This window comes from Callionymus lyra, chromosome 1, assembly GCF_982586985.1.
Source record: "Callionymus lyra chromosome 1, fCalLyr1.hap1.1, whole genome shotgun sequence".
NCBI lineage: Eukaryota > Metazoa > Chordata > Actinopteri > Syngnathiformes > Callionymidae > Callionymus > Callionymus lyra.
The window spans coordinates 31,869,224-31,893,696 of NC_141818.1; the positions used below are offsets into that span (position 1 = coordinate 31,869,224).

The 24,473-nt window shown below is 43.1% G+C and overlaps 4 protein-coding genes across 4 annotated transcripts; 2 read left to right on the top strand and 2 right to left on the bottom strand.

Annotated features, from left to right (window-relative positions):
* Nucleotides 1–178: 178 nt before the first annotated feature.
* mrpl4 (mitochondrial ribosomal protein L4) lies at nt 179–3,017 on the top strand. Its single transcript, XM_087802208.1, has 9 exons — nt 179–376; nt 999–1,080; nt 1,240–1,411; nt 1,939–1,990; nt 2,083–2,200; nt 2,276–2,382; nt 2,451–2,560; nt 2,618–2,691; nt 2,827–3,017. The coding sequence occupies exons 1-9, from the start codon at nt 329–331 to the stop codon at nt 2,970–2,972; spliced, it is 909 nt and encodes a 302-aa protein (XP_087658334.1). The 5' UTR covers nt 179–328; the 3' UTR covers nt 2,973–3,017.
* hyls1 (HYLS1 centriolar and ciliogenesis associated) lies at nt 2,993–11,351 on the bottom strand. The gene is made up of 12 exons (XM_087802195.1): nt 11,227–11,351; nt 8,280–8,390; nt 8,106–8,195; nt 7,905–7,966; nt 7,575–7,756; nt 7,453–7,508; nt 4,614–4,768; nt 4,499–4,544; nt 4,382–4,433; nt 3,474–3,555; nt 3,384–3,410; nt 2,993–3,195 (listed from the first exon to the last, which is right to left on the bottom strand). The coding sequence occupies exons 2-12, from the start codon at nt 8,377–8,379 to the stop codon at nt 3,067–3,069; spliced, it is 981 nt and encodes a 326-aa protein (XP_087658321.1). The 5' UTR covers nt 8,380–8,390; nt 11,227–11,351; the 3' UTR covers nt 2,993–3,066.
* On the bottom strand, nt 4,777–7,410 carry LOC148089027 (uncharacterized). Its single transcript, XM_087802184.1, has one exon. It carries the CDS (start codon nt 7,174–7,176, stop codon nt 4,837–4,839), a length of 2,340 nt encoding a protein of 779 aa, XP_087658310.1. The 5' UTR covers nt 7,177–7,410; the 3' UTR covers nt 4,777–4,836.
* A 1,195-nt stretch (nt 11,352–12,546) lies between the features above and the next one.
* col9a1a (collagen, type IX, alpha 1a) lies at nt 12,547–24,297 on the top strand. Its single transcript, XM_087783053.1, has 32 exons — nt 12,547–12,727; nt 13,000–13,074; nt 14,418–14,456; nt 14,518–14,580; nt 14,927–14,980; nt 15,049–15,084; nt 15,421–15,444; nt 15,523–15,576; nt 15,742–15,795; nt 15,891–15,923; nt 16,111–16,167; nt 17,065–17,118; nt 17,323–17,376; nt 17,465–17,518; nt 17,643–17,696; nt 17,764–17,817; nt 17,889–17,942; nt 18,001–18,054; nt 18,113–18,166; nt 18,232–18,276; nt 18,734–18,787; nt 18,884–18,937; nt 19,282–19,335; nt 20,550–20,621; nt 20,680–20,715; nt 20,787–20,831; nt 22,095–22,127; nt 22,428–22,574; nt 22,643–22,697; nt 23,032–23,220; nt 23,662–23,739; nt 23,816–24,297. The coding sequence occupies exons 1-32, from the start codon at nt 12,653–12,655 to the stop codon at nt 24,019–24,021; spliced, it is 2,064 nt and encodes a 687-aa protein (XP_087639179.1). The 5' UTR covers nt 12,547–12,652; the 3' UTR covers nt 24,022–24,297.
* The last annotated feature ends 176 nt before the right edge of the window (nt 24,298–24,473 follow it).

Sequence of the window (24,473 nt, forward strand, 5' to 3'; positions counted from 1 at the left end):
TTGCTAAATATATTATAAGTAATAAAGTTCCATATGTAGTCGGGTTCTTTCATACTTTTTAATAAGAAAATTCTCATTAGATTTAAATAAAAAAGGTTTAATAGCACACTTATATCTCTTAGGTGATAAAAGGTGGCCAAAGCTTGTTCTAAGACGATGACGCGGTCGGTGACGTCACTAAAACGCGACGTCGTCTGACCTCCAGTCTGTCACGCATTTGAACACAATCTAGTAAAAGATTTTAGTTTCTGAGATGTTAAAGTGGGGTCAACAGTAGCGGAATCTGTCGGATCATCTCGGGCGGACTCTGGCCAAAATTTAGCCCGACATGCTTCGCGTTTCTCTGTCTGTGTTTGGCGGAAGAGCTTCTCTCAGGGTGAGTGTGTGTAGCATGCTAACAGATCATGCACGTCCATCAGTCTGTTTAGGATAAAACACGTTTTATGTTGCAAAAGAACCCTTAGGAGCACCAACAACCTTGTTATACCGGAGATATATCAGATAATATTCTGTAAAAAATCCTGTATCATTCAGGGAGTAGATTACCAAAGTAAGTCGATCTTACTAAGTGAAAATAAAAAGGTTTCTTTCTTAAATATAATTACTAACCATGTTTATTGTTTCCATATCTCGATTTTAAAGTTATATAAACGTCACTTGTTTAAAATAAAATGTGAGTTCTGTGATAATAAACCAAACTTTTATTTCATTTGCAACTAATGTTTTTTTTTTTTTTAAATGACAACGTTTGCAGTATTTCTTTTTCCCGATTAACATCATTGGAAAGGAAAATATTCTAGACAAACAAAAGATATGAGGTGCAGTTGATGTAGTTTCAACATCATCTGTCACAATAGAATTGACAAAATCCTTCATAAAATGTCTCACTGGCGACAAGTGTAGTTTGAAAAAATGTCGAGATTGTTTCAAAGTGAAGATAATGTAAGTCACAGTAAGAAAGTGGCAGAAGTGATGACTTCGAGTTTCTTCCTCCTCAGTTGTCCTCGTCATTCGCTGCTGAAAATGTTCTTCCAACCAATTTGCTTCTTCCAGCCAACCTGGTGGACCCGAGCCGCATCAGTGAGTCATCTCGCCGTTTTTGAAATAAATCTGTTTCAAATCCGTTTTTTATATTTGTGTAATCTTAAATTACAAGCAATGTTTGTGGATTATTTTATTCAAGAGCAGAAACTTTCTAACTAGTTAGGAAAATGACTTCTGTGGCCGTTTTTCCTTCAGAACGTCCGCCTCCTCCTGCCGACTGCCCCCTCCCCCTCCTGAGGAAATGTGAGGTTGCCGTGGCGAAGCACCTGTTGCCCGCCCAGACCTGGGTGGACTCTTTGGACCTCCAGAACCCTGAACCTTTGGGACTAACGGAGCTTCACCCCGACGTCTTCGCCGTGCCCCCTCGGTGAGAACGGCGTTGAGAAATTACTCAATTTGGGAACTCGTTGTTTAAACAAGTGATTCGGTAGTTGTTGGTTTCTGGTGACGCAACTTCCTGTTTGAAGACAGTTTGTTTTTCATTGAGTATTTAGTGACCCAAGTCTTGCGTGTGAATAAAGCATCATTCATAACTAGTAGAAAAGGCTATGTAAACTTGAAAGTATTTCATTAGCATTCCAAGTAAAAATGAGGAAATGATGGCATAAAGGAAAAAGACGGGTTTAAAAAAGTTAAAATAAACTTAAAGTTGCGGAGAAGAAGAGAATTACAAGTTGTAGTAGTAATTGTGGTGCGAGTAGATGAATGTGAAAGGGGAAGGAGTAGAAACATGAGTTGAAGAGTTTTCAAATTCAAGTGAAGGAGGGACAAATGGGAAGAAAAAGAGGAAAAGGAGAGAGCGTTGTATCATTTTTAAAAGGGAAAAAAACATTTGATTAAATCCTTAAAATGAAATGAGTTGCATGTAAACAGAAGTGTAATCGTCTGCTGCAGGCTGGACATTCTTCACAGCGTGGAACTCTGGCAGAGGAACTACAAACGCATCGTGAGTCGACTCTTACTCAGTCGCTGGGTTTCAGTCACATGATGAGCTGTCATGTGACAGTGTGGTGTTAAAAAGCTTCTGTTGTGGTCCAGAGCTACGCTAACACCAAGTCGAGGTCAGAGGTCAGAGGTGGTGGCAAGAAGCCGTTACAGCAGAAAGGAAGCGGAAGAGCTCGCCACGGCAGTATCCGCTCGCCGCTGTGGAGAGGAGGTGAGACGTCGTCTTCCTGGACACCTTTGACGTCGAGCTGAGATCTGTGTGATCGGACCTCCTGTGCGCCCCCAGGTGGTGTCGTCAAGGGGCCGAGAGGACCCAACAGCTTCTACTACATGCTGCCCATGAAGGTGCGAGTGCTCGGCCTGAAGGTGGCGCTGAGCTCCAAACTGGCTCAGGTAGGTCTCGACATCCACCGCGGAGTCACGCGACCAGCGGTCACCATGTTCCCCCATGTGGCCGACAGAACTTCCTGTACGTGGTGGACTCTCTGGACATCCCTTCCCCAGATCCCCAGTATCTGCTGGACGTGATCCGACAGAAGCACTGGGGCGACTCGGTGCTGATCGTGGACGTGTGAGTTTCATCATCAACGTCGCGCCTCACAGGTGTGTAACTCCGGTTTCCTCCCAGCGATGAAGAATTACCTGACAACATCCTCCAGGCCACAGAGTCGCTCAAGATGGTCAACGTCATCCCGGCCATCGGTGAGTTCCCCTTCAGTCTCCTCTCGGATTGTTCGTCCATCAGAGACTCAAAATGTAGCAGCTGGTAGTGTTAGCTGCACAGTGGCTAAGAAGTCTTGTGGATGCGGATGAAAATAAGAGCTCTGGTGTCTGCAGGTTTGAATAATCACAGTCTGCTGAAGCACCAGGTGGTGGTGCTGACTCTGTCCACACTTCAGTTCCTGGAGGAGAAGCTGCTGTGGCACGACCAGCGCTACAGGCCGCTCTACCCCTACAAGCTGCCCTACTCCGACTTCCCCTGATGTGTTTTGTAGCAAGTAAATAATAAAAATGTGCTTCTGTAAAAAACAGTTTATTTAAAAAAAAAAAAAAAAAGGTTAAAAAGGCACAAAGAGGTCAGAATGGATGCCGGTCTGGGATCAGACCGTTGGCCAGGTCTGTGCGAACCCGCCAGCGCAGCGACGAGCGCTTCTTCTCCGTCGGCACCGTGAACGAGCTCGGAGCGTGAACTCTGTGCGGCTTGATCTGTTGACAAGAAGACACAAGGTTCAGTTCAGCGACCAGAGAGCTGCAAGTGTGCACTCCACGTCACAAACTCATGACCAGAGCGACAGGTGCACACGCAGCCACTTGTTGAGACATCGTCATGTTTGTTTGCACTCGTTCAGCTGCGTTCACGACAGACTCAAGGTCGGCGGTTCGAAGGCTCTCACCTGAGGAGGCTGGTGCGCCAGTCGCTCCTGCAAACACAACAGATCTTCACACACTGGAGCAACATCCGGGTCAGAGAGAGAGAGTCTCACCTTGACGGCCCAGCGCAGCTGCCGGTGATCCCTCTCGCCGGGGACCTTGAACAAGTCCCACAGCTGCTTGTACTGGAAGTATCTGCAGGGACGGTGAACGATTGAAACAAAACGCCAGGGGCCTCATGTACTAAGGAGTCGTACGTACAAAAAAAACATGCGGACCTAAGCTTGTTTTAATAATGTAACAAAATGATCAGCGTCTGATGCTTCAAGTCTTTCTTTACGAGAGTAACAGACGTTCTTGTGAAACAACATCACGTCGAGTGATCCAAGTGAAGCTGCAGAAAGAAAGCAGCTAAGGTTTTCCTCCAGTGATCACGTGATCTCCTTAAAAAACACAGTTATATAAATACACCGTCCGTATTTTAATATAGTTTTTAATTTGTAAACAAAACACTTTTATAAATGTATTAAGAACTTGCGTGTGTTGTGCAGCTGCAACACATTCATATGAAGCTCAAACGATAAGACCATCTTCACATCATCAATACTCGCTTGAGTTACTGATTTACACTTTTATTTTTTAAACTCCATTTTAAGATGTTTCAAATAAGTCACTAATCGCCTCTTTAAATTATGTATTTGCGTTAATAACAGAGGGTAAAAAAATTAACATTTCCACCGGAACTGCTTATTTCTTTTTTTGCAAAAAGGAACAATGGATGTTACTGAGGACGAGAGGATACAGTCGACTCCAGCAGCTTTTAAAGCTGATGTTTGGACATTTTGGTTTCAAAACAAATGAAAGCAGTTACAACTTCGTCAAAAGTCATGTGGTCTGTTAGTTCTGCAACACTAGAGTCAAGTACTCGACAATACTACAAATACTTGTTACTACAGTATCACTATATATTGTATTGCAAAAAGGTTAAATGTGTGTGTGTGTGACACACATGTGTACTCACTTGGCCACCGGGTCAGTCTTCTTGTGCGTCTGCGTCATAACGGGTCTGATAACTGGAGAAAGAACATCATCAATGTCTGGACGTTCAACTCTGACTCTCTTAGAACGAGTCACTCACACGACTTTGGTTTGGGTCGAAGGTCACCGTCGCTGCGACTGTGTGTCTGTGGACGAGCAACAGAGAGTGAGACTCCCGTCGGGGGAGACGACACAGCCGACATAGATCCACTGACCAGCGCTCGCACGTACGACTCGAAGGCGCTGAGGGAGTTCTGCTCCGTCTCACAGTCTCTCTCCTCAACATCATCCTCACCGACATCCAGCTCCGAGTCCAGACGGTCCGACACGTGGAGCTGCGACAAACGATCTTCCAATGAACTGGCTGCACCTGCGCACACGTGTCCAAATACAGAATAATCAGGGGGGCACTGGGAAATAAAGACAGGGATCTTTAAACTATAAAATCATGATCATCTCTAGTGATTTAAAATGATTTTTTTTAATTAATGGATAAAAGCCCAGACTCTTCAAAGTTGCCGGCGTCGTTGAGCTGTGCTGGTCTTCTGGTGACGGGGATCGTGGCTTTCCCTGTTGTGAAGGTCTGTGGCTCTCGTCCCCCTCCACACACCTGCTGGGCTCCCCATCCAGAAACCGGATGACCTCATCGTTAGACGACTGGTCCTGAATCTGGACCTGATTTTCTGCTCCTTCATCATCTTCGTCATCATCAGCAGGGATGCTGCCACAGCACCTCACCTCCTCCAGACCTTCAACGTCGCCACACTCGGCGACGTGCTGCTGGTCCAGATCCTCGGGCAAGTAGGTGCTGTAGCCAGAGGTCATCAGACTGGGAGCTGGACTTTCTTGGACTAGACTTTGTTTTATATCAGTCTCCTCGAGAACTTCATCGACCATTTCTTCTCTCTCCTCCAACTTCTTGTTCTGATCATCGGACCAGAAGGGGTCTTCCTCTTTGACATCATCATCATCCTCTTCCTCGTGGTCTTCAGCAAACTTGGCATCAGTTTCTTCCTCAGCTGACATGAGTTTGACTGACTCACCAGGACCGTCACCTTCACTCATGTTCTGGTCAGAGTAGCGAGACCCCTCGTCTTCACTGTCTTCCTCGCTGCCGTCATACTCGTCGCTCAGGTCGTTGCCAGCACCAGGTTGGAAGTTCAGATATGTCTCCCTATCACCAGACGTTTCGACCTCCATCTGTTCTTTTTCCACCTTCTCCACTTCCAGACGACCTCCCTCAAACCAGAATAAAGAGCTCTGGGAGTCCTCTTCTTTCTCGCTCTGGTCTTCACTAGCGTAATATTCTTCGCTCTCTTCCTCTCTGCCACGATCGTCTTCATCATCACTACTGTCTGGTCTAATGTTCAGGCTCTGGTCACATGAAGTTGTGAGGAGCGTCTGACAAGGGTCTTCGTCATCTCCAAGATCCACATCTTCAGGCAGTTCTAGAGGACTCTTGTCACCAGCTCCAGCTCTGATCACGTCTTCTCCACAGTCTCCAGTGCTCTGGTCTGCAGGTACATCCGAGGTCTGCTCAAGCATCTCCACAGAGTCATCACTAGTTTGATAATTGCTGCTCTGATCCATGTTCTTTCCTGAAGACCCCTTCGATGACTGAGAAAGATCTTCAACCTGGTGGTCAATCCAGAAGGAGTTGTCATCACCCTTCTTGTTTCTTTCCTCTTTTGGTGCCTTCAGGAGAACAGTAGGATCTTCTTCCTCCACTTGTACGTCCCGTTCTTCACTGGACAAGGACTTGAGGGAGCTTTTGTAATTATTATCTGCCTTACAGCTTTCCTCTTCATCTCCGTCATTTTCACCTCCATGCTCTTCATCATCCATGTCTTCTCCACAAAGAATATCTTCACTTCCATGGTCTTTACCACCCTTTTCCATTTCACTTCTGTCTTCTTCCAAGCTCTTCTCTTCTCCTCCATCCCACTCATCTTCACTACCACTCAACTCTACTTCATTTCCTTCTCCGTCGCTTCGTTCTTCTCCGTCGCTTCGTTCTTCTCCATCGCTTCCTACTTTTACTTTGCTTCCTTCTTCTAAGTCGCTTCCTTCTTCTCCGTCGCTTCCTTCTTCTAAGTCGCTTCCTTCTTCTAAGTCGCTTCCTTCTTCTCCGTCGCTTCCTTCTTCTACTTCGCTTTCTTCTTCTCCGACGCTTCCTTCTTCTCCATCGCTTCCTACTTTTACTTTGCTTCCTTCTTCTAAGTCGCTTCCTTCTTCTCCGTCGCTTCCTTCTTCTAAGTCGCTTCCTTCTTCTCCGTCGCTTCCTTCTTCTACTTCGCTTTCTTCTTCTCCGACGCTTCCTTCTTCTCCGTCGCTTCCTTCTTCTCCGACGCTTCCTTCTTCTCCGACGCTTCCTTCTTCTCCGTCGCTTCCTTCTTCTCCGTCGCTTCCTTCTTCTCCGTCGCTTCCTTCTTCTCCGACGCTTCCTTCTTCTCCGACGCTTCCTTCTTCTATCTCGCATCCTTCTTCTCCGTTGCCCCTTTCTTCACTTTCTTCTTCTTTACTTCCATTTACTCCTTCACTTTCTTCTTCTCCTCTTACTTCCCTGCTCTCCTCCTCACTACCTTTAATCTTCTTGATCACATTAAGTTTCTCTCCGATAGTCGTCTCTCTCTGTTCCCGTCCTGAAGTCACTTTAAGAGGATCCTCATCGAACACCTGCTGGATCTCCACCTCCTCTTCCTCCTGATTATCTTCATCAGACCAGAAGGAGGATGAGAGAGAGTTCTCATCGCTCTCCCTCCGTGTGTTGGGGTACATGTCTTCAGCAGAGTGAGCTCGAGCAGATTAGTGAAGCAGAGAATCTCCTTAGAGGATTAACGAGGGCTGCTGAAATAGCACCCCCTGGTGGCCACTAGAGGAAATGACTCCAAACGCTCTTGTTCTTGAAACATATGTAAGTTATGGTTATTTGTAAAGCGCCTTTCTAGACCAGGGTCACAAAGGGCTTTAACAATCAAAAACACAGTTTAAATATATACTTTAAAAGGCCAATATGAGGATTTCTTTAGCCATTCTGGTGGATCGGACACTAACCAGAGTCGTCGCTGTAAACGGACTCATCACAGACGAGTCTCCCACCCTGAAGTTTCCTGCAGCGGAGGAAAGAAACATTCATATTTTAATTTGTCATGTTAATGCTCAAGCTCGGAACAAACCTGAGGACTTTTCTCCGGAAGACTCTACCGTCTCCCGTGCCAGGGCCGCAGCTGAAACTGTCACGGGACATCAGGGTATCGTCCGAGTCCGGCTCCACTAGTAGCCTGCTGGGGGCGCCGTGAGGTAGCTGCAGTTTTGGAGCCACAGAGTGTTGAGCATAGGAGTTGCAGCGTGCCGTTTTCTAAAAGAGATGGTTTTGAACATCACACGTCTTCTATCGCTGCTTCAGATCACAGTTGTAATTATATAACTTGTGTCCTGAGCCAACACTTGTCCTTTCATCAACCACCTCGCCCATGCAGTAGAGAAAGTTGGTAAACTTTTGTTACCCGTTTGTCTGTGTCGTCATCACTGTGGTGCAAATAGAAGCTTTCAGGGGAGATGTGGCCCACTAGCAAGAAAACAGACATTTTTGATAGAATATTAATTGAGGAGTTGAATCATCGCCATTAGTCAATGAAACGTGTTTCGATTTGGTAAGAACAACAATAACAGAGCGGAAGAAAAACATTTTCAATACGTTTCCTCACCTTTCTCTTTGGTGATAGCAGGGGGTGTTCTAGTTGCCCTGCTTTCATTTTTCTCAGGAGAGGTCAGGCTCTGGATGAGAGTGTCCAGATCTGCCACAAGAGGGAGACAGTTACCAGCATTACATTATGACCACCCTGACCTTTGAGCCATCAGTCATTGCGCGCATGTCTGACCTCGCTTGACTTCCTGCAGTCGGTGCCTCGGGATGTTTGTGTAGCCCAGAACGGCTAGCTGGTCCTGAATTTCCTCTTCAGAGAATTCCAGGTTTTCCATCTTTCATTGGTCTGTGTTTAAACGTTATAAAGAAAGATTTAAAAACAAAACAAGAGACAAACACAGCACTCCCAAGATGAATAAGAAAACAAATAAGAATGTCTTAAAATGTTTCTTGTAGGAGTCAGTAGATCCATCAAACACAGAGGGAGAGGAAGATTGTTCTTAAGCTTAGGAGCAACAGCCTGGAAGGATTTCTCTCCTCTGGTCCAGAAGCATGTTCGCAGAAAAAGTGAGTCAGGCGTAGTGATCATGTTGAGATGTACAGTGCCTTGCGAAAGTATTCGGCCCCCTTGTACCTTTCAACATTTCGCCACATTTCAGGCTTCAAACATAAAGATATAACATTTTAATTTTTTGTCATGAATCAACAACAAGTGGGACACAATCGTGAAGTGGAACGAAATTTATTGGATAATTTAAACTTTTTTAACAAATAAAAAACTGAAAAGTGGGGCGTGCAATATTATTCGGCCCCTTTACTTTCAGTGCAGCAAACTCACTCCAGAAGTTCAGTGAGGATCTTTGAATGATCCAATGTTGTCCTAAATGACTGATGATGATAAATAGAATGCACCTGTGTGTAATCAAGTCTCCGTATAAATGCACCTGCTCTTTGATAGTCTCAGGGTTCTGTTTAAAGCGCAGAGAGAACCATGAAGACAAAGGAACACACCAGGCAGGTCCGAGATACTGTTGTGGAGAAGTTTAAAGCTGGATTTGGATACAAAAAGATTTCCCAAGCTTTAAACATCTCAAGGAGCACTGTGCAAGCAATTATATTGAAATGGAAGGAGTATCAGACCACTGCAAATCTACCAAGACCCGGCCGTCCCTCCAAACTTTCATCTCAAACAAGGAGAAGACTGATCAGAGATGCAGCCAAGAGGCCCATGATCACTCTGGATGAACTGCAGATAACTACAGCTGAGGTGGGAGAGTCTGTCCATAGGACAACAATCAGTCGTGCACTGCACCAATCTGGCCTTTATGGAAGAGTGGCAAGAAGAAAGCCATTTCTCAAAGATATCCATAAAAAAAAAGTCTCGTTTAAAGTTTGCCACAAGCCACCTGGGAGACACACCAAACATGTGGAAGAAGGTGCTCTGGTCAGATGAAACCAAAATCGAACTTTTTGGCCACAATGCAAAACGATATGTTTGGCGTAAAAGCAACACAGCTCATCACCCTGAACACACCATCCCCACTGTCAAACATGGTGGTGGCAGCATCATGGTTTGGGCCTGCTTTTCTTCAGCAGGGACAGGGAAGATGGCTAAAATTGATGGGAAGATGGATGGAGCCAAATACAGGACCATTCTGGAAGAAAACCTGTTGGAGTCTGCAAAAGACCTGAGACTGGGACGGAGATGTATCTTCCAACAGGACAATGTTCCAAAGCATAAAGCCAAATCTACAATGGAATGGTTCACAAATAGACGTATCCAGGTGTTAGAATGGCCAAGTCAAAGTCCAGACCTGAATCCAATCGAGAATCTGTGGAAAGAGCTGAAGACTGCTGTTCACAAACGCTCTCCATCCAACCTCACTGAGCTCGAGCTGTTTTGCAAGGAAGAATGGGCAAGAATTCCAGTCTCTCGATGTGCAAAACTGATAGAGACATACCCCAAGCGACTTGCAGCTGTAATTGCAGCAAAAGGTGGCGCAGCGCCACTGGCGCTACAAAGTATTAGCGCAAGGGGGCCGAATAATATTGCACGCCCCACTTTTCAGTTTTTTATTTGTTAAAAAAGTTTAAATTATCCAATAAATTTCGTTCCACTTCACGATTGTGTCCCACTTGTTGTTGATTCTTGACAAAAAATTAAAATTTTATATCTTTATGTTTGAAGCCTGAAATGTGGCGAAATGTTGAAAGGTTCAAGGGGGCCGAATACTTTCGCAAGGCACTGTATATATCAGAGACAACTTATCCTAAAATGAACATGTCAGCAATTAAATGTGTGGATATTAAAGTATTCACAAACTTATGTCTCCGTTTCTCACCGAATGATTATAGTAAGTAAGTAATTTTTATTTGAATAGCGCTTTTCCAGACCATGGTCACAAAGCGCTTAAACAATCAAAACAATATTCAATAAAGTATATATTCTAAAGATCAAGATAAAACTGATAACACAACAGGAGTTCCAGAAAATCAAGGAAAAGCCTGAACAAATAAAAACGTCTTGACCCCGTTTTCTATAACCATTATCTTTTTTACACAATTTGTATATAATAAATCAAAAGGTCCTCGTCTAATTGCTTCAACTCTACTATATGAGATGTTGTTTTTTGGAGTCAACAAACAACAAGAGGAATAGAGAGACATTGAGCCGAGTCATGACATCATCATCATCATCATCATCAGACCTGCTGTCACAGATCCATCATTTTTAAATTCAACAACAGTACACTACAATTTCTCAAAATCACTGGGAACATCATCTCTAAAATCTCTGGACTCAATGCTACATTTCAAACTCATGGGCTGTGAGATAAAACTAACCAAACAGGTTATCTTGAGTTCAGAAAAGAAAGACATTTCCTTGATTTATCATTTTCCTTTCATACATGTTTTTTTATTGCTTCCGTTTTTGTGTGAACATTTTATTATCATTAGATCAAATATACACAGATATTATGTGTACGTCGTAGTTCGTCTTAATCGACATTTAGATTTTTATGGAAACTAAAGTATTTCCACGTACCAATGTTGAAATGACACCGAAACCCACAACGGAACATTTAAATGGGCTTGTTTCCAGAGATGCTAAAAGCTAACAAATGCTACACAACATAAACGAGCTTAAATCAGAAAAGTAAAAAAATAAAAAAGATTCGCACCTGCTCGTATGTGGCTCAATGATTTGTGAGAGTTGATCTCGGTTCCGACAGCAGGGAGTCGGTCCAAAGGATTTGTTGTTTACGAGCTCAGGCTCGGCACCAGGACAACAGCCGTTAACTTTAAAAGTGACGCCACAGCGCCGCTTCTTCTTCTGTAGACATGTGTCGTCACAACGACTGGTGGCCGGCGGGGGAACTACACACGCTTCGGAACGAGAGGACGATCTTATGGAAGTAAATGGGTTAATATCTGTTCAATATTTGGTTGTTCTTTTATTACGTTGTCTAGTTTGTCAGAAATGTGTATTGTTTATTTGTCCCTATTTTGTTTGACATGAGAAAATGAACATCAAATATATAATTTAAAACGTCCAGTAGCAAGTAGTTAAGAAGAGTAAAATTAAGACAAAAAATGGTGCAAAAGTTAAATAAATAAATAATTCCACTTAAAAATTTTTGCCAAAGTAAAGCAAAAGTATTATTTTACAAAACATACATCAAAAGTTAAACACATTATTAGTGAGAATATATAAAAAAGTTGACTTAAAATACGATCACAAACTAAAAGGCAAATCAGTTAATAAAATATTTAAAATTAAAAAGAAACACACACACACAACCTTAACAGCTAAAACCTTAACAGCTTAAAGCAGTTTTAGTGTATCTGCCAATCAAATGAGGTCTGAATCGGCAGATCTGTTGTGTGGGGTCCCTCAAGGTTCTGTTCTGGGTCCTTTATTGTTTTTGCTGTACTTGATTCCCCTCGGTAAAATCATTCAGAGATTTCCTGATGTTTCTTATCACATTTTTGCTGATGACATCCAGCTCTACTGCTCTTTTGATCCAACTGAGCCCCAGAGGCTAAACAGCCACCAGCTTAGTCAATTGTTTGCTAGAAATCAAACAATGAGTGAAAACACTTTTCAGCTAAATGTGGACAAAACTGAAACTCTGGTTATTGCTCCTGATGATAAGGTTCCAGGGTTGAGTCAGTACTTGGGTGACTTTGGTCAGTCTGTCAAACTGAGCCTGAGAAACCTGGGTGTTGTATTTTATAAAGACATGTTCAACACTGCAGAAAACTGACCAGAAACGGTTTCCTTCAACTGAGAAAAATCTCTAAACTTAATTAAATCTTTATCGTTTAATTAAAGCTTTTTATTATACAAGAAAGAGGCTTCTGTCAATCAACCAAGGCTCCAGTGAGACACTTGACTGTTTGATCATGAAGTTAAAGTTGAGATGATCCCGCCTCCATCTTCCTCCTCCTCATGCATAATCAGCTGCGTCTGACCTCCTCCTGCAGCCGCCGTGGTTTCATTCACGGAGGACGAGCGGCAGGTGGATCGTTCCGCAGCTCTCGTTTTTCAGGGTTAAAAAAGGATAAAGGGCTCCTGCATCCTTCCTAGTCGGCCCCGGGACCATCATGGCTCCATCTGGACTCCATCAGGAATCTCTGCTGGTGGTTTTACTGCAAGTCTTGCTGATCTGCTCGGCTCAGGTGAGACTCGTCTCCTTCACTTTGTGGGCGCCTGCTTCTTTACAACGCTTGAGTTTAGGAACATTTCTTGTCATCACACAAGCACCAGCTGGTGTCAATAACAGCAGCTTTAATCTTCTTGTTCACTTTAATGGAACTTTAATGGCAAATCAGGTTCAGTTTCACGACCTTCGGCCTCTCACACTCACACAGTGAACAAAGAGTCCCATTGTGTTCAGCATCTTCTCATATTTGTTTTAAAAACTCCTACGTTTTCACATTTGTTATTTCAGAGGGGACCCGTCGGTCCCCGAGGGGCGCCAGGACCTCCTGGAATCGCCGGTGTGCCCGGAGTGGATGGCATCGATGTGAGTCGACTGTTTTTATGTCTTGAATTTGGGTCAGCGAAGTGGATCAGGTTGTTTCTGGGTTAATCAGCTCAGTGAGACCAAACACACACACACACAGTTTTGTCCGTCCAAGACAATCTTGAGGACCCCAACTCACTGTACCCCACAAATGTATAAAACCTTTTTGAATTCATCGCTATGACAACAGTGTCGATGGTGATCACTGGATTATTTTCTACAGCAGCAAAACATCATTTCATAGGCTCTGTTAGGGACTGAACTTTTCCACTGTGCCTCTTACCCCGTGTAGCTGGGATACACCCCAAATGGGAAATGGTGTGAGAAAGAGATCATGAAACCTAAACCAGCTTTTGTCTCTTAGTGCGGCTGGTCCACGACCTCTAGAGGTAACAGTCTAGAGAAGAGTACAATAAATGTGGGAGGTGACAATAAGAACAAGGAGACCCTCAATAAGTTCTGTGTTCCTCACGACTTGTCAGCACTCATGTCCTCCTGAAACCTTTTACTGGACACTCTTTGGCACCTCCTTTATCCTTCAGCATCCATTTTTTCTATCCTCCAATAATTTGACCCTCAGTTACAATATTTCAGAAATGATTATCAACATTATTAAAGTTTTTGAAAATATAATTTATTATATTATGATAAACTGCTTTTTTTTTATTCATCCCTGTTTTTTTATATCCTTAATATTCTAATTAATTTACATAAATGTTTTTTTTTTTTTTCAATTTTAAAATTGTTGTTCCAGCCAAGTTCGTTCATAAAATACGCTCAAAGAACTAAAAAACACTTTGAAACTAAAGGGAATTTTTCTAAAAACAAAAACAATCATCGACATAAATAAATAGAAAAAATGTTGTAAAACAAAACAAAAGAAAATAAATCACCAATACTAAACAGCCACAAAATATGGACTAATTATGAATTCGTTTTTTTTTAATCCTACCTGGTCATTCAATAATGTCATTTTTTTAAGTTTTAATTTTCAGAAGAATAAAACAGGAAGCTAACAATTTGAGCACAAAAATTAAAACCTTGACTGTCATTGATGTTGATCAAAAGAACAGGGGAAAAAAGACTGTCCCAATAAAATATAAGAACATAGTCATAATAACGTTAAAAAACATAAAACACACAGTAAAGCAAGTGGAAATAAAACTATAAAATCAAACAACAAAATGTTAAAACTCATTGGACAGTAATGCTTTTAAATTAAATGATTTAACAGATGATTTAACCTAAAAAAGGTTTGATACAATTTAAAAAAACCTTTTTTTTTTAAAGTAATTTAGCACAAATTTAAATGTGTTTCAATGAACAACTTCTGCTGTCTCCAGGGTGAAAGAGGAGTAGATTCCAGAATCAACGGCGGCCCAGTAAGTCAAACTTTAACCCTCCACCTTCCTTCCCATCGAGCTGACATCAGCTGTTTCTCAGGGTCCGGACGGAGACAACGGCCGACCGGGAACTCGTGGAGCAGCGGGCATCCCGGGCGCAGACGTGAGTGATGGAGGCTGTTTTGGTTCAGTGTGTGGATGTTGTACAGCAGAGGACCTCCTTACAGGAACAGAGGTGCCTTTGAGCTCCAGAATGGACTCAGTGTGTTCGCTGCCGCCCCAGACTGAGAGAGCCACGAGATCCTGCCTCAGATGAGAGGGGAAGACCACACCTCACCTGGACGAACACTCGTCTCTTGTTTTGTCAGATCCGGGTCTACAGGCCTGGACCATCGTAGAGTGTGAATGGACTGGTACAACTTGAACTCGACTGTACCGGCGATGAGGATGAGATTATGAACCGAAACCTTTTTATCTGTAACGATTATTCATTTATCAACTGTTTTCAGGGACCTGTGGGGCCTTCTGGAGATCCAGGCGTTGGAGGGTTAAAGGGAAAAAAGGTAAATTATGTTCTCTTATAATTCTCTTCAGATCCAAACTTGTCATCACATCGCTGTCTCTGTTTTAGGGGGATGCAGGACAACGAGGACCTTCTGGAGAGCCGGTAAGAATCGCTTGTCATGTTCTCAGATGATGGACTCTGTATGGTACAGATGACAAACATACAACACAGTTCCTCAGTCTAAGATAAGTTCCTCTGTCTAACATAAGTTCCTCAGTATAAGATAAGATACTATATCATTGATAAAGACTCTTATTCCTTAATAAGTCTGTAAACCCAAGATTGAATCGAGCAATAGCTGCACAGCTTTTAATCAGTTTAATCAGAGTCATAACATTACGACCCTTAATACTACAGTAGTGGACCAGGGAGGGAAAATGCTGACTAAGCGAACTCTTCTCTTACTATCTTAAATCTGAGTTTTACTTTCTCTTCCAGGGAGTCGGACCTGACGGGCTCGACGTGAGTGACATTAAGGGACATCATGTCCGATAATTGATCAGGGACTCAATTCACTCCGGATGTTTTTCTCTCAAACAGGGAATCCCCGGAACAGACGGACTTCCGGGCGAGATGGGAAAAGCCGGCTCAACTGTAAGTTGTTTTTATAGGGAAAGGTTTAACAATTAAACAATGACAACTGTGTTTTAATGATTCACTTGTGGAGTTCTTATTGTTTTTTTCTAAACACTTACTATATAATCAGCAGACATCATGGCCCACTGTGACCTCTTAACCTCCATTTTGATTTTTTTTCAGGGAGTGAGAGGAAAGAGGGGTCAAGTGGGAGCTGCGGGTGCAGCTGGTGCTCGGGTAAGTGGCTCTACATGAAGATAAAAATGGATAAGACGTTATATTGGAATTCAATAGAGCTTCTGTGCGTCTGACTGGACGTGGTTCTCTTCCAGGGTCCTCCAGCCGTGTACCAGGGTGAAGAGCTGGTGAGGAGTCCATGTATTTTTTTTTTTTTACCAGATATGACCTATTTAGTGTTTTGATAGAAGATTAACGGACATTTCTAAAATCAAATCTGACCTCACTAGCAAACTATAGTTAGGAGAGGTCTTTAGTGGTGCCACTGGTGGTGCCCCTCTTCCTTGACCTCAAACAGGTTGTGGTGTGTTGCAGTGTCCAAGCGCCTGTTCTTCTGGTCTCAACGGTCACTCTGGTATGTCGGGCATGAAGGTCAGTAAAGGTCATGGTTTGACTCACTTTTACTTTCTGAAATTCCAGTGATCAAATCGTAATATAACTTATTTTGGGATTTAAACTATTACTTGTGAATTGTTCACACAAGCTTCGGAGTTTTGAATCTTGATCTTTAAAATATTTACTTTATTGAATATTGTTTTGATTGTTTAAGCGCTTTGTGACCCTGGTCTAGAAAAGCGCTATATAAATAAGAATAACTTACTTACTTACTTATCCTGGTATTGAATTTTTTTCTGAAGAACGATTTAAGGTAAACTAATGTCAAACTTCAACTCTCCTGACTCACGTGTTTCAAATGTTGAATCTTCCTCTCCAAGATGCAGTAAGTCTCTCATCATGACCATGTTTTGAACTTACTATTTTATAAAGTTCTCCCCCGTCTGAAATGTGGGCAAACGAGAGGTTACGAGAGTCCATTATGATATAATGATGGCCTCACTCCTCCTCCAGCCAGCTGTAATACACGCTTTGTTTATACAACAAGTCCCTTGGAGGAGGAGACTTCCAGGATTGATGACCTGTGGTGACAAATCCTGATGTTTGACCAATCACAGCAGAGTTTCAGTTTCAGTTTATTTAAAAGGACAAGAGTGGGTGTGGTTATGGTAAACAAGATTTAATCTCCAGTAAAACAAAGTGTTTTCAGTTGGGGCTTAAGATCATTTTCTAATGTCAATATTTCAATGAAAAAAGAGTTTTGTACAAACACACACTGATCATATGATAAAGGTCTAAGATCTATTTAAGACACACTTAAATCAACACATTAGTTGAACTTTAAAATATTTACAAATAGACTTTTGTCAGCTTGTGACTACTTTTTTTGTATCATACAAGATCAGGTTTCACTGATCCATCTTTCGTCTGCAGGGTCACAAAGGGGTCAAGGGCGAGTCTGGCGAACCTGGACGACAAGGTCACAAGGTAAACTGGGAGAGACTGAGACTTCTTTTAGAGTTCTCAAGTGGAGTCTTGAAAGCTCTAATGGTCCAAGTCCTGCTCAACATCATACAATAATATATACATTTTAATTTTACATATTTATAGTCATAGCTAAATTCTAAAAGGGAGTATTTGTCTGACTGTTGCTGGTTCAATTCTCAAGGCGCCATTATTGTGTTGCTGCAGGGCGAGGAGGGCAACCAGGGCATGCAGGGGGAAGTTGGCTTTCAAGGACTTCCGGTACAAAAACGTCACATTAGCAGATTTTTTTTGTAGTCTCTTGGCTAATGCTAACATGCTAACAAGTCGCTCTGCTGAACGATTTTAGGGCCCAGGTGGAGCGAAGGGCCTGCCAGGAATTATGGGCTCTAAAGGCGACCGGGTAAGTTTATCTTGATTTGTGGGACAGTGTCTTTCCACTGGTCTCCAGTCATCTTTCGTTACTAGTACTAGGGCTCTCAGCACACACACAAGTCATTTATTTCTGCGCTGTGCTTCTACACCAGGGTGCCCGTGGGAAGTCTGGGGAGCCGGGTCCTCGAGGTGTCCTGGGTGGACCAGTAAGTTCCACTAAGTACGCTTTAATTGACCCAGGTCACAAAGACTAACTGACCTGTTTGTCTCTAGGGTGATCCTGGTCAGAGAGGGAAGATCGGGCAGACCGGACCTGGCGGTATTCAGGTGAGGAGGTCTCGGGTCAGATCCAACCACACTACGAGTCATGGTGGCTAACTCTCTGGTGTTCTCGGCAGGGCGAGCGAGGACCGATTGGGATCAGAGGAATGCCGGGACCAAAGGGAGGACCTGTAAGTTTCTACAATCCTGCAACAAGCCAGTCTAGTCTTAACACCTCTCTGGAAACAGGGACTGCCTGGACCAGATGGTCGGGAGGGGATCCCAGGTCTACCAGGGTCAAAGGTACCTTCTTCCTTTTGAACAAACATGTTCTAGAGACTGACTCTCTGCCGTCAATCAGGGTCTTCCAGGTAAAAACGGGGGTGCAGGTGATGGCGGAACTCAAGGTCTTCCAGTAAGTACTGACCCTGAACCTCTCTGGTGATCTCCACAACTGCTAACTGGAGCCTGTCTGTGCAGGGTTTACCAGGAGCCTACGGTCAGACGGGCGTGCAGGGTTCAAAGGTGAGCAGAGGGAGCAAAACAAAATACATATTTTCAACTGATAAAATATATAAAAAGATAACAAAGACATAACGATCTAAAAACAAAGAAACAATAGTTTTTGGCAAAAAATGTCAGCTTGATCATTTCTATTTATTTTTGAATAACTGACTTTGATAGGTATAGTTTTGTTTTTTATACTCACTTCATTCTTCGACATGAAAAAACGTTACTCGTAGCTAATATTTTTCTAATAATTCCGTTCTTAGCTCCTGTGCATCAAATGTGCTTCACCTGTTGGTTGCTAAAAGCTAGCATCACACCATATTCTAGACTCGTCAACACCAGACCAGAACCATCCAGGAATATTATATATTTACACGATGGCATCATCCCTTGTATTATTATTGTATTATATTATTATTTGCTAAAAATAAAAAGTTAAAGTCTGGTCAATGATATTCTGTTCTGTTTCCAGGGCAACGGAGGTGACCCAGGGGTCGTAGGACTGATGGGATCCCCGGGAAAACAAGTAAGTGATTGAGATTTATTTGGTCGTTGTAAAATAAAACGAGATTCTCCTCAACGAGGCGAAGTCACGTTTTAACGGCATCTTGTTTACCCACAGGGCGAGCGTGGCGAGCAGGGCGAGGTGGGTCCTGTCGGGCCCAGAGGAGGACCGGTGAGTCTGAGTCTGCTTTACTCATTACACATTTTCGTAGTTGGATTAAACTTCAGACTCTGATTCAATTAAACCGACTTTTTGCATCTGTTTATATATTTTTTAAACTATTAATCAGCCTATAAATAACTACATTATTTATATTTGAATTTCATCACCAAAGTCAAAAGTATAGATGTTGTACAATGTACAGATATAATAAAAAACACATTCATACAAAACTTTCTTAATAAAAAAGATGGAAGATTAGTTGTATTTTTAATCTAAATGAACATTAATCTCTATTTACTATATTTTCTATTTAATGTTCTCATCATTATGATACTTAAAACATCTGTCTCTAGGGTGAGCGCGGGCGGATAGGAAATGAAGGACCAGCAGGACCCCCTGGAGCACGGGTAAGCCAGTGAACACTGAAACAGAAAATCCATAACTGAAAAAGAAAAGCTGAGGCGTATGTACAGCAGATCTAGAACTTACACTTACCCACACTATAGTCTAACACATAATGTTTAAGTGACTCTGGTAAAGTCATAGCCCAGGTATAGTATTCTTCCTAGTATTTTAGAATCTTACAGTATGTGTACACTGTTCAGTCTTATTTTTTGATATGTAGTACAACAAACCAGAAACCATGTAAACTTTGGATTCATTAAATATAGCTGGTGACTTTCCTAAATGTAGCCAATAGCACGATGGCATAGCTTTTAAAATACATGTGGAGCTGTTTGATAAACGGATTGCACAATCCGGCTTAAATAATGTTTTTTTCTTCATAAAGGCAAGAATTATTCCTTTTGCCATCTTGTTTGTATAACCTTTGCATAATTCTGAGCAGAATTGGAAAGTGAAAGTCAACTTCATCCAACTTTTAATGTTTTTTAAGTGTGGTTTCATAGGAGGGAAATAATCCTTCAGCTCGGATGAATTCCAGAGTGAATCCCCACTTATGAATGTGATCCCTAGTCGCACCTTTGATATCATACCCCGGCACGTTACCTATCATAACCTCTGACCTTTGACCGAGGTAGAGCAGTAGACCCTGACAAGGATGCGGTTTGGGTCAGAAAGTGATTGGCTAAGAGAATCTAATGTCAGCCTTTGTCGAGAAATCGCTGCCCATTCTGCTCCGGATTAGCAATGCGAAGAAGGCCTGTTAACTTAATCCATGCTTTCTAAACTCCCCGGCCGATCAAACTACACGGTCACAAGTCTCTGGCTCCAATTGAGCCCCGACATGAAACAAGAGGATCGTTCAGCAACAAAAACCCTGTTCCTGGCTCAGACAGCCACCGTAGGGACACAGCGTTGGAGTCGCTGTTATCAGAGAGAGACGTGTTTTCGGAGCTGTCGAGCGGCGACCAGCATGAATGGCTTCTTGTCTAAGTTGAGGTCCAGCTCTGTGGCCCGGGGGGGATTTGGGGCAGGAAAAGAAGCCGAGGGGCCTCAAAGAACTCTCTGTTCCCCAGGAATGCATGTGTACCTCGGTCATTAACCAAAGATGGCCGAACTTGTGGGAGGTGGGGCAGCGGGATGACGCGAAGCTGCTGGTTTGATGCTGAACAGACTGGTTTGTGTTGGGTCGTTTATTTTTGTTCGGGTGTTTTCACAGGGAGGGAAAGGTGATCCGGGCTTTCCAGGACTTCCAGGACCTGCCGGATATCGAGGCCAGAAAGGCGACAGGGTGAATATCTAAGAAATATTGATGCCTGGAAACATACTTCATCGATCTTCTCCTCCAGGGCGGAGTCGGACTCGATGGACCGAAAGGAGAGCAGGTGGGTTTCAGTACTTACCACTGCATGCACGAAATGGCCTTTTGTTTTGATCATAAACCTGTTGCTTTTAGGGACCAGCTGGAGAGGAGGGGACGTCAGGAGCCAGAGGAGAGCTGGTGAGTGCTGATGCTTTTTTTAAGAAACGTCCACGATGTCAAGAACGAAATATTCACTCTTTCAGAACTTTGTGTAGTGACTGCTAAAAGGAGTATAATCCTGGAGAGGCTCCTGAAGCGAGTTAAGGATGTCTCAGCTAGTTCAGTTCAGCTCCTGGACATGGGAGGCGTTAAACTGGGGGGAGGCCCTAGGGCAGACCTGGGATGTGCTAGAGAATTTCTTATTTGGCCCAGGGAAGTAAGGGCTACTGGAGGATAGTACGTTAAAATGAACCGGACACTCAGAATCTTGACCCAGATCCAGCCAGATGATGCTCTTCTATCTGTTGGACTCAGATTGTCTGCTCATAAGAAGCTCAGACCTGGCAGAAAGAAACTCGTTGCAGTGTGGTACCCTGTCCACTGGGTGGTGTTTCAGGGAACGCCAGATTTGATTTATCACCTTGAGCAAGGCATTTAAGGACATAGACATGTATGCATAGAAGCCGCATCGACTGCCGCCGCCCACTAGAGCGGTGTGTATACAGGGCGGCCATCTTGGTACAGTGCCACTGGCACCTACGTCTATAGAGGAATTCTGCGTTTACACTATAAAGTGATCATAAATCGTTCATTTGTCAAGCTTTTTTCACTGGGTTTGTTTTTCAAACCTCAGACCAGATAGATAGACATTATTACAAGGAATATTTTACTACAAAATCTATAAAAAAAAAACATTTTGAATATAATGAATTTGATAGATCAAACAAATGCACACCAAACCGTTGGGAAATCTGTCCAAAATTCAGCGAATAATTAACAGTTGTTAATGATGTTAAGTCAAGTTCTTTTATTGTCAAATATGCAGGTATTAAGACATACAGCATAAATGAAATTGTGATCCTCTCTGACCCACGATGCAAACATGTATACTTACCAAAAGACATTAAACTCTTAAAACAATTAAAGATTTAAACAGACATTAATTAATACATTCAAGAAAATAAATAAAAATAAATAACCAACAAAATGAAACGATAAGATGGCGGCGCTTTCTACACATCCGTCTACAGTTGATGCAGCGTCTATGTATATATGTTTATGTTTAAGGGAATCAAACTCTCTTGGACTTTAAAGTGGAAGTGTCACACGCAGAGATGAAGGTGGTTGAAAAAGAGTATTAAGAAGATGATCAACACAATATCTACATTTATTTCTATGTTTCCTTTGTAAACATGCTTGAGAATAAAACTTTTAATTATTGTTTGGTTTCGCTTCCTCCAGGGCGACCAAGGAGAACCAGGAGAGAAAGGCTCTGTAAGTACATATCATGTCAAATGACTTTATTGTGTTTGCAAACTTTTAATTGTAAATGTGTATGTTAAAAATGAAGTTTTTTTCCATCAGCATTTATTATTGATGTCGATCGAGGAACTCACCTTCACAGATCTTAAATCAATAAGGAAATGTAGAGAAAAATAGAAAATAAATGTAAAATGTGAAAACATGCCCAATAAAAAGTGTAATGGAAAATAAAACTGACGGAGAAAAAGAAAGCAACATAAAAATGACACCAAACTTTTCACCTCAAACATTAGTGACATGTTTCTATCACAGAATGGGCCCCCGGGCCAGACCGGCAGCAAAGGACCTGAAGGTGGTCGGGGGCAGCAGGGGAAGGAAGGAAAAGCAGGCCAGTCGGGACCTCGAGGCATGCAGGGAGATATGGGTTTACCAGGAGTACTTGGTGTTCAAGGACCAGCCGTGAGTTGTTCTGTTGGACTCAGTTACTCATCGAAAAGTTCCATCGATGGTGTGTTCTTTGTGTGCAGGGAAAACCTCCCACCGACACACACATCAAGCAAGTGTGCATGAGAGTCATGCAAGGTAAGTAGAATTGTAAATGGACCTCTAGATAGAACTATCTTCTAGATGGAGAGAGTGCCTGATCACATTGTTCCAGCCGTGTTTGCTCAGCTTGTCGTAGGTAATCCTCGACAGAAGCTGGAGCACAAGCATCCAAGGTTTGCGAACTAAACGCTAATGTGCTGTATGGATTCCAAATCCTACCCAAAAGAACGTGTCGTTTTGGTTCACTCAACTGTTGGTTCTATAAATCAAGAACCAACTCTTACGCATCTTGCCGTACACATCCCACGATCTAGTTCTGTGAAGTACAACAACTATTGTGACAACATAACTTTGTTCTCTAATTCCACAGAGCAGCTGGCTCAGCTAGCCGCTAGCCTGAGAAGACCAGAGTCCGGAATCTCTGGCCTACCTGGGCCACCAGGGCCACCTGGACCTCCTGGTCAGACTGGAGAAAACGGCTTCCCTGGACACAGCGGTTCAAGAGGACTGCCCGGTTTGAAGGGTCCACCTGGAGTATTTGGCCGCAAGGGACCTAAAGGTAAAAACTGCAGGGCACAGACGGGTCATAAAGTTGCAGAAAGTGTTTATCGGAAAGGTTATTAGGTTTAATAAGCTGTCCGGGAGTTGGGTAGTCGGGAATAACACGATAGGTTAAAAAAAGAGGAGTCGAACAGAAGCATTAGTCTACGATGCACGAGAGTTTTGATTGATGAAGCTAAATGGTAGCTTGTTGGGGAGAAGCTTCAAGGAGCACTAATGTTACTGTGGTGTCAACAGCGGTACAGTTAAATTGTGTGTGTGTGTGGGGGGGGTCTTGTAGCGGCGTATCACCAACATTCATTGGTTACCTGAGGGGTGGGATGTTGAGGAGGACTGCAGGTGGATTTTAGGCAGCAGCATCAAGGAAAAGAAGGGGGTTGTTGGACATATCGTACAATGTTGTTTTGTGTGCTTAACTTGGACTTGGTTCACCTGTTAGGTGACCATGGAGACAGGGGGGACAGAGGACCAACAGCCAGAGGCGTCAAAGGAGCCCCAGGTGCTCCTGGTCTGCCAGGTAAGTTAACACTTTTAGACCAAAGTCTGTGATGTAAAAGTAAAGACATCACAAGGTTTTCGATGTCCGTTTCCAGGTGAACCCGGACGACCCGCTTATGGATCGAACGGTCGCGATGGAGAACGAGGACCGCGGGGTGCTGCTGGTCTTCACGGTGTTCCTGGACCCCCAGGCCCTTCCGGTCTGAACGGATACTGTGAGTCATCGCAGTGTGTGTTGCCGATGGTGGCGGCGCCGGTTTCAGCCAAAGACTCTGGCATGAAGGGTCCGAGTGACATGTGAGGCAGATCACAACTGGACTGAGATACTGATCTTAGGAAGGTTCTTCTTGGACTTTTCTCATCACAAATCATGAAGTTTGACTTCAGTCACTGTGCTGTAACTTTCCTGAAACGGTCCTAATCCAGTCAATTCCTTAATGTAAATGTGTTAATATGCAAATTACACTGCTGGACGAAGTCGCCTGTTTGCTGTTATTTCAGGATTGTTGCATCACTTGTGAGGACTATTCAGTGCTTTTATTTATTATACCAGGATGAGGGCGTCGTCTGAGCTGTACAGAGGGAATAAACACATTTTGATAACGTTTGGCATGTTTTATGTGCACAAGCCAGTTACAAAAGATGTATTGGTCAGTCACAGCCTGTACTCGTCCAAAACCTTGACTTGTTTTCAAGGCAACTTCCTCATCCATCAGGCTGCTGTACCTTCTTCTTAAATCCGAACTTTCTAGT

Coding starts and splice junctions, on each gene's coding strand:
- mrpl4 (XM_087802208.1), top strand. CDS start 329: ATGCTTCGCGTTTCTCTGTCTGTGTTTGGCGGAAGAGCTTCTCTCAGG. Junction 377..998: donor GCGGAAGAGCTTCTCTCAGG/GTGAGTGTGTGT, acceptor CTTCCTCCTCAG/TTGTCCTCGTCATTCGCTGC. Junction 2,383..2,450: donor TGAGCTCCAAACTGGCTCAG/GTAGGTCTCGAC, acceptor TGTGGCCGACAG/AACTTCCTGTACGTGGTGGA.
- LOC148089027 (XM_087802184.1), bottom strand. CDS start 7,176: ATGTACCCCAACACACGGAGGGAGAGCGATGAGAACTCTCTCTCATCC.
- hyls1 (XM_087802195.1), bottom strand. CDS start 8,379: ATGGAAAACCTGGAATTCTCTGAAGAGGAAATTCAGGACCAGCTAGCC. Junction 7,509..7,574: donor TTCCGGAGAAAAGTCCTCAG/GTTTGTTCCGAG, acceptor CCTCCGCTGCAG/GAAACTTCAGGGTGGGAGAC. Junction 3,411..3,473: donor AGCTGCGCTGGGCCGTCAAG/GTGAGACTCTCT, acceptor TTGTGTTTGCAG/GAGCGACTGGCGCACCAGCC.
- col9a1a (XM_087783053.1), top strand. CDS start 12,653: ATGGCTCCATCTGGACTCCATCAGGAATCTCTGCTGGTGGTTTTACTG. Junction 16,168..17,064: donor CTGGTATGTCGGGCATGAAG/GTCAGTAAAGGT, acceptor TTTCGTCTGCAG/GGTCACAAAGGGGTCAAGGG. Junction 22,128..22,427: donor AACCAGGAGAGAAAGGCTCT/GTAAGTACATAT, acceptor TTTCTATCACAG/AATGGGCCCCCGGGCCAGAC.